General features: G+C 35.6%; 2 protein-coding genes across 5 annotated transcripts; one reads left to right on the forward strand and one right to left on the reverse strand.

Moving 5' to 3' along the window:
- The first annotated feature begins 36 nt into the window (after positions 1-36).
- Ak3 (Adenylate kinase 3) lies at positions 37-3,531 on the forward strand. Of its 2 annotated transcripts, none has more exons than XM_083054841.1 (4): positions 37-202; positions 493-612; positions 694-866; positions 1,324-3,531. In XM_083054841.1, the coding sequence occupies exons 1-4, from the start codon at positions 37-39 to the stop codon at positions 1,528-1,530; spliced, it is 666 nt and encodes a 221-aa protein (XP_082910967.1). In that variant the 3' UTR covers positions 1,531-3,531. The 2 variants fall into 2 exon arrangements, with proteins under 2 accessions (XP_082910967.1, XP_082910968.1); XM_083054842.1 differs by having other exon boundaries at positions 694-805; positions 1,324-1,479.
- On the reverse strand, positions 3,029-8,706 carry Atg4b (Autophagy-related 4b). 3 transcript variants are annotated; one of them, XM_083054835.1, is made up of 8 exons: positions 8,482-8,706; positions 7,067-7,258; positions 6,412-6,756; positions 5,788-6,066; positions 5,577-5,639; positions 5,122-5,363; positions 4,454-4,612; positions 3,029-4,234 (listed from the first exon to the last, which is right to left on the reverse strand). In XM_083054835.1, the coding sequence occupies exons 1-8, from the start codon at positions 8,516-8,518 to the stop codon at positions 4,052-4,054; spliced, it is 1,500 nt and encodes a 499-aa protein (XP_082910961.1). In that variant the 5' UTR covers positions 8,519-8,706; the 3' UTR covers positions 3,029-4,051. The 3 variants fall into 3 exon arrangements, with proteins under 3 accessions (XP_082910961.1, XP_082910963.1, XP_082910962.1); XM_083054837.1 differs by lacking the exon at positions 8,482-8,706 and adding an exon at positions 7,615-7,852; XM_083054836.1 differs by lacking the exon at positions 5,577-5,639.
- Between the last annotated feature and the right edge of the window lie 233 nt (positions 8,707-8,939).

The following is an 8,939-nucleotide window of genomic DNA, read 5'->3' on the forward strand; positions in this document are numbered from 1 at the left end:
AGGAAGTCAGCGTCGTAGATCGAGTCCCTCTCTCTCATGGTGGCGATCACCACGTGCCGCGCCGCCGCGGTCCTCAGGGCCGTCATCCTCGGCGCCCCGGCATCCGGAAAGGGCACCGTGTCCAGCAGGATCGTCCAGCAGTTCGACGTCGCCCACATCTCCAGCGGCGACAAGCTGCGTCTCCACGTGTCCAACGGCACTGGTACGTTTTTTTTTTTTTTTTTTGTGATAATATAATATCCTCGAGTCATTTTCTTTTTTCTCCTTTCTCTCATTATTAATCTGTAATTTATAATCTTAATTACAGGTTGTATAACTTTTAATTTCAATGAGAGATAAAGTCTCCACGTGCGTTTCTACCTCTCTGTTAATTTTAAAAATACAATCAACATCGACATTGTCAATAAAAAAAGACAGGACATTTCTATATGATTTTCCTAGAGATTTAAAAAAACGCACGTGTTCATTATATACTCGTCTACCTGCTCGCAGATCTAGGTAAGGAGGTGAAGAAGTACATGGACAATGGAAATTTCGTACCGGATAACACGATGATGTCCCTCATCGGCGAGGAGATCGAATCAGTGACGGATCGGAATTGGTTGCTGGACGGTGAGTGACGGAAATGACGCTGATTGCTACGGTCAAGGTCGTCGCTAACGTAAATATGCAAATATATTGGCACTAATGCAGGATTCCCGAGGACGTTGACGCAGGCGGAGCGATTGCAGAAGCTGCAGCCGATCAATCTCGTGCTGAATCTCGTGGTGCCGACCTCCGTCATACTGGACCGCGTCAAGAATAGGTGGGTGCACCTGCCCAGCGGAAGGGTCTACAATATCGGCTTCAACGATCCACGTGTACCGGTAATCAACGCGACAAATATTATCATATCCGCTTTGATTTTATAATATCACGCACACGCGAGCAAGAATATAAAACAGCGCGAAGCTAAACGATCTAATATTATCCCTAACAGCACAAATGTCTTTCAAACATTTGTGCTGTTAGGGATACTATTACAATATATAGTTGATTATAACATAATAGAAGTTGCACAACATTTTTATGTAATATAAAACACTAGTCTTCTATCATGCTATAAATCTTATCGCACGTGAGCAAGAGTATAAAACAGCGCGAAGCTAAACGATCTAATATTATACTATTACAATATATATAGTTGATTATAACATAATAGAAGTTGCACAACATTTTTATATAATATGAAATACTAGTCTTCTATCATGCTATAAATTTTCTACAAACGCAAACAATTCATATAATTGGACGGTCAAATATGCTAAAATCTTTCTTTTGCAGGGTAAAGATGACGTAACCGGTGAGCCGTTGAGTCAGAGAGAGGACGACAAGTCGGAAGTCGTGCAGAGGAGACTACAAGATTACGCGACGAAGACTGAACCGGTTGTGCGGTTTTATCGCGAGATTGGAATATTGAATGACTTTCACGGTAATAGTACCAACGAAATGTGGCCGAAAATTAGAAATTGTATAGGACAATACTTTTGAATTTTAGATCAATTTTTTCTTAGACAAAGATATTTAAATATACACGGATAATTGTATAGATCTCTCTATCTCTCTCTCTCTTATTTACTCTGATCTACGTCTACTTAGATCTGTTTGGATATAAGATATCTTCTCTCTTTTAAATCAATCTTTAATTTTTATATATTTTAAAATTAGATCCATACACAAAAAGATTAGATGAAATAAAATATCTAAGGATATCTTTTACAGTCTTCTGAGAATTGAGACAGACAGATCTCTATTTAAATCGATCTGGGATCTCTCTCCAATTCGTGCACACGACCTCGTATAATAAGCGCTTTTGTCCGGCAATAACTGTTTATATCTAGCAACAACATACGAGAGAACGCGTGCTATAACGTTGCGCGCAATTTGCGTACTCATTCCCACGTACGAACGCACACACACGTAAATCACGTTGACTTGCAAATGTACGCGATATCGTATCGACAATAATAGTTGTGTTTTAGATGCGCCGAGATCTTGTAATCTAGCTCAATTTGTTGAATGGTAACGATAGTTCTCGGTAACAACTATATTTAGCGCGCAAGAGTTATATATTAATATTTATTATTGTTATTATAGAGCCAATTAAAAGCAGTAACGAATATACAGAGTGTCTCAAAAGTACTGAACGTTCCTTTAATAAAGGAATTTTTCTTCCGTAGTGAAAAATTGTCGAGATAATATGAGCAGTTGGGAAAGGTTTTTCGCAATTGAACTTTCGGGACACCCTGTATACATTTACCGTGTATTAATTTTCAGTTAGGATTTTGCAAAGTGAGCTGAAACGACATTGAGCATTGTAGTAAAAAAGCGAGTTAACTGTCGGTTATCTTTTTTTTTTACGAATATATAGTATTTGCGAGCTAACTTGCTTGGCCAAAGTTTAAAATATAGTACAAAGTAGTGATTAACGGAATCGATAACACATTCTAAGATTAATCGCCACACATTTTTCATTTTATTTCCAGCGTATATAGCGTTATCGATGTAAGAGAGATAACAATATTCAATATTACGCACACATCTTTAACAATATAAGTACAATACGCATATACATATGAATATATATATATATATATTTATATATGTATATGTATATGCCTATACAGGGTGAGGCATATCTTTCCAATAGAGTACATCTAAATAATTCTTCAACTAATCTCCCCCTTTTTTATTCTTACTTTTCTATTTATATATACATATATTTTTTATATGTTTAGAATTATAGATTTTTATTTGTCATCACACTTGAGTATTATCCACTTGTTCCTTTTTCTTTTTAATCTTTGAATAATCTCGAAACGCGAAAAATTAATGCTTCTCTCTATAATTTTATTCTATTCTACTCTCTTCTACTTTAAATATTTTTGTCTGTCGAAGATACGTGGAAATATTGTTAAAGATAACGTTGTAGAATTTAAAGATAGGATTATATGTATAACAGGGAAAAGATTCGCTCAAGGAGTCAAAGCATTCGAAATCTCAATAATATTTTATCTCGTTAGTTATATTTTTAGATATCAATTCTTTTATTTTATAGATCTATAAATAGATACAGATGTCACAGATCTTTTTTGGATGGATATTTAGGCGTACACTATTAGCTACTTCACCCTGTATATACCATGCTTACGAATCCCTCGTTATTCCTTTCTCAAGGCAGAAATTACTCAGGACTTATTCAGTCGTAAAAAAATAAATAAATAAATAAGTTAATGCTTCATTATATTTTCCTTTAAGTAAATCAGACTTGACTGTCGCATTCTTATATCCGCGCGGATTTATTATTTTAATTTATATTTTAGAAATAATTTAGCAAAACTTGTTACAAACTTAGTATCACAAATGTGTTCGATTTAAATTCAATGGAATTTGTGATACCGAATGCGCGTCTTCGCAAAATTATTTCAAGATTCGTGATGAATGTGTTGCTTTGTAACATATGTGAAATAAATAAATATGATTGTTACTGAATTATGATATTAAGTCACAAGTTTCTTTTAGTAATTATTACTAACGAATGACAAAACGATCAATCGAATTTCGAGATCGTGTATAATCAGAAAATGAGAAAAATTGTGCATTCTCATGATTGTGTATAATATATACATATTACATGATCGAAAATATATATACGGTCAGCTTAATCGATTAAGTTGTACTAGAATATCGTCGGGAATAACATCATGCTCTTCCTTAATTTCTTACCTCATAAATAACAATAACTGGTCATTGCGGTGTGAAACTCTTATCCTCAAACACGCATTGAGATCATGAAGCTGCACCTTTCCGCTCTGATTTTAACGGTATTATATATTCGACTCGTGCTTGCTACGTTTTCTTACGTTCGCTACAGAGGAGCGGATATATGAAGAGTACTGTCGCGAAGAAATGTTGGATGCTTACGAATAAAGACATTCTCGCGAGAGTAACGATATTCGATATTCGTTGAATATCACCTGTTTGTCCTTTTTTTTTCTCTTCTTTTTTTATCTTATTGCAGCAACTCGAACTCTTCAGACTCGTACAGATCGTCCTCCAGCGTTTCGTGACCGACGAACGGACTCGTCGACGGCAAGAGACCTTCGACGACCTCGATACCCTGCTGGAGATCCTTGCCACTTCCCTCGCAGAACAGAAACATTGGGTAGTTCGTCTTTTGATTCGGTATCACAAACTGTAATACGTTCACCTTGAGACTCTTTCTCTTACGCACAAAATTAAATATAGATTTTATCTCTATCTTGCTCTAACAATCTGTTCCATTTGAACCTTATCTTCTATTTCTAAAATCCAATGACTCATAAGTTAAGAAGAGATATCGATCTTATCTCATTCGTTGTACTGAATTGTATTTAAACAATCACACATTAGGATTAAAAATGTGCATACTTACTCGTCGAATCGTCTCCATAAAATCGGTGAGCGACTCCCTATTGGGAAAATAGAAGCCTACGCAACAACTAGGGTCCATCTTCGAAAGCAACATCTTTCTCGGCGACGCACAGTGGAAGCTTGTCAACGGAAAATCATTTTTGCACACATCTACAGTCTCCTGTATGAGTAAGTGAATGAGTAAGCAGGCGAGTAATACAATATCTAGTAATCTAATGGATAAAATTTTGTTCTCAGTAACTGATAAAGCACGCAAAAAGAGAGAGAAATACAAGTAATATAATTGCAGAATGAGTCAACATAATAAATATATGAAGCGTAAACTGAATGAGATAAAATAAATTGAAAAATAAACATGTCAAGTGTAATGAAGAAATAAATTTTAAAGATAATTAACTTTGGCAAAAAAAATGCATGTTTAAACATTGTATATCTCAAACATAAAAATTATATAATAATTATAATATTAATATATATTATAATATATAATATATAATAAATAATATATAATTTAATATATAATATATAAATATATATATAACATATAAATATAATATAAATAATATAATATATAATATAATATATAAATAAAATAATATATAATATAATAAAAATATAAAATTATAATAACTATTTATATATTTCAATTTAAAAGATTGAAAACTACACCTGACAATAATGCGGATCCAGGTGAATCAATTTATCGTCCTGGTAGCCAATGAAATAGAGCGAGTGTCGCGGTCGACCGCCGATCACGCCGATGCACGTGTCCAATGTAAGCAACGATGTCAGACAGGGCGCGTAGACGGGATTCAGCTTGTCGGCGCCGAGCCGCAGAGGCACCAACAGCACCAACGCTTTCCATTTACCATCGGGGGTCCGACAAACATTCTCGATGTCTTGCAGATATACTAGAAAACGTTTGATTTAACCCGTTAATTCGGTACAGCATTTTTTTTCTTTGACGATACAAAATTCTAAACAAAATTGTTTGCAAAAAAAATTCTATTACATTTTTTGATAATTTTATTTTACTCATCTTCTCCACAAATCACCGCTATTTACAGACAAATAGATATTTTTATAAAAACCTATATATAGTCCTGTATTCGTTGGTCACCAACCTGCGCAATCCTGAGCGACGTAAACCGCCAACTGATTTTTTTTCTTTGACATGATACAAAATTCTAAACAAAATTGTTTGCAAAAAAAATTCTATTACATTTTTTGATAATTTTATTTTACATCATCTTCTCCACAAATCACTGCTATTTACAGACAAATAGATATTTTTATAAAAACCTACATACAGTCCTGTATTCGTTGGTCACCAACCTGCGCAATCCTGAGCGACGTAAACCGCCAACTGATCGAGGTTGTTGTCGTGCTGTTCGCTAGCGCACTCCACAGCTTGACTCAAGAGATGCGCTACCGAGGAGGGACCGTACCAGTCGCCGGCGCGTTTCCCCGCGGAAGCGCCCAGCAGTACGAGCCTATGTATGGAGAACGGGGATTCCGATTGATCGCCGAACCACTTGATGATCATTCGATGATTACGGTCGTCCACCCTTTGTTGAAGAGTCTCGTTTTGTTGTTCCGACCGCCATCTCCATTCTAGAATCAGAAAGTAAACTCATTCAGCTCTACGTAACACAATAGCAATCGGATTAATGCGAACAATTTGTCGTGCTTATGAAATAAAATCAAAAATTATCGAGAATTATAAAATTTAAAACTTATAATTCTCATTTATAATATAATTGAATTGATTTCCATTGAATTTTTTTATTTCGATTGGCTTATTTTAAATTATATAAAGTTAATTTTGCGATTTTTGTTCAAGTTTTTTCCCATCTTCAAAAGAAAATTAATTGACAACTTGATTATAAATAAAAATTGTTTTAAAATAAAGAGGAATTTTTTGGATCAAAATAAGCTTACAAAGCAAGAAGTAATAACCTCGTCCGAGGAAATGACAGACCAACGCTTGCGCTAGCATCATTTGTCCGCTGCGCAACATGCAGCCCCAGCCACAGTCTGTGGTGAAGGTGGAGCCGTTGAGTATCTGGAATTCTCGTCTGTACGTTAACCAGATGCGCGAGGCAAAGTCTGTCTTAAATTCCTCTATCGTGTTCTCGAAGCTTGTGGCGTCCATCGCCAAGGAAACCTGACTCCCTGTACCAACCGGCTCTAGAGCTTCCGACGCCCTCTCCAAAGGATCTTCCGATTTTTTCAGGTAACACTGACCCAGCAACCATACTGGAGATTCCTTCGAGAAGTTTGTCTTCATCTTCACAGTCCAGCCTTTATTAAGAAAAGAAAAATTGTTATATTATAACTCTTATGAGAATTTATATTAAATTAATATTCTAGTCTATCTCTATTTAATGTAAGAATATTTTAATTATATATATATATATATATATATATATATAATTAATTATATAATATTATATATATTAAATTTTATATTATATGTAAAATAAATCATTATACATATGATAATTCTATAATTAATATAATGTCATATCATGACGTACAAAAGCTTATATAAAATATAAAATATTGTGAACATGAAATCTTTGACTGCAAAATAAAAAAACAATATACAAACCATATTTAACATTGTTCCACATGGAAAGCAATTTAGTCTTGACTTTGCTGTCGACCTCCGTAGCAGCCATGCTGTCGTCCAATGGCATCTCGGATGGTCCGAGGCCGCGGTCCGAGAGCGGAATTTGTATAGCCGGTACACGATCGGGGATCATCCCGGAAAATAGTCCGAAATTGACAGGACCGAAACCACCTGAAACAGTATCGTTAAAGTGTTCTGTCTGACATCTTTGTATTTTGTTGAGATAAAGACAAAATACAAAAGAAGGAGACTATATTTCACCCCTTTTTTTAAAATTATAATTCATAATTCATAATAAATCAGATTTGACAGTTAATTTATAATAATAATTTGTGCAATATAATAAATTTTACTATATAATGTAATATTTTTCTCTATTAATTATTTCAATTTCCTTAATTATCATGTTGTTATCTCTATTTTATATATTAATTAGTATTACAGATTCTCAGTTTCTTATCTGTATTATATATTTTTAGTATTATTTTATTAATTTTTATTATTTATACTACTTTGTGCTTTAATACCTGGCTTTCTGATACAAATAATCCAGACTATAAATGCTGGCTCTGCAATTAGCACTGGCAGACTGTTCTAACACATAAATCATCAAAGTAAATAAATTAAGAGGTGTGCCTGTTGCCTTCCTTGCACTTCTTATCTTGTTGGTAAGGTATTTATCACGTAACTGGAGTATAGGTGTCAGAGCCGGTTATTTAGCTTACGATACCACTTAACATAGATTAAATATCCACGTACACAAAACAACGATAAAAACAGCTAATATTAGCAAGCAAATTTGTCTCTATTTTTAGAAAAGGAATTGTACACTCTTTGTTTTTTGAGAAGAGGAAAATATAAAGACAAAAATTATATCGAGCTCCAATAAATTAACTTTTAATTTCATCTTCGCTTTGTTAAATATGTTTGTACTATATTCTTAAGATTTAATTTAAATTCATTATATTGCATTAGCCAATATATAGTGTAATTATCTGTTAATTCTGTCGTTTGAAACAAACATAATAAATTTTTGCGATAGTCGTACGATAAATTTAAGAAAAAAATTTCAAAGAATAAGTATATCTTGAAAAGCAACATCATCGGGGACGAAGTAAAAATTCTGACACAAGATTCCGTCCTATCTGTGCGCGATGAACTTTTACCATCTAATTTTGCAAAAATACATGTAATACGTATTCAAATACGTAACACGCCCTTCGCATCACGTGAAGGCGTTTTGCACAGAAGGAGAGAGATCAATATGCAGACAATCGAGGAAGGAAAGGAGGAAGCTGAGAAAACATGTACAAGTATACGCGGTCAAAGTGTGACAGGGAGTCCGACTTCCGACTTCCAAAATCGAGTAAACAGCGTGAGAGTTTATAACTCACCTAACCTCTCCCGCGAGGAATGCACCTGTCCATTCATGCCTGAGGATATAGGAGCGATGCGTGACTCGAGCGGAGAAGTCGGGCGGACGATGCCCCGTGATATCTCGTTGATAAAAGACACGGGTGCGACAAAAAGGGTGCGAGCGATGCGTTACATCTTCCTGGCTGACGCCTCGTCGCGCGCGTCACCGATTGATTCTACGGGACGCCAGCAGCAGCGTCGGACGTAAATATATCTACGACGCGGAGAACATTTACCGGCCATTTTTGGTCGAGAGGAGTCCCGGCCAATCAGCGAGAAGCTGGAGCAGGGATTTTAACGCGCGAGTTTCCCAGTTAGGTCGAACGGCGGCGCGCGCATGCGCGACTAGCCGCGCCGCCGAGCGGCGCGCGCACGCGCGGTTAGCCGCGTCGCCGAGCGGCGCGCGCACGAGTACTCTGCGTTGATACCACTGCTT

Source organism: Prenolepis imparis, unplaced genomic scaffold, assembly GCF_030444845.1.
Source record: "Prenolepis imparis isolate NDT839.2.m4 unplaced genomic scaffold, iyPreImpa1.0 SCAF_14, whole genome shotgun sequence".
Lineage (NCBI taxonomy): Eukaryota > Metazoa > Arthropoda > Insecta > Hymenoptera > Formicidae > Prenolepis > Prenolepis imparis.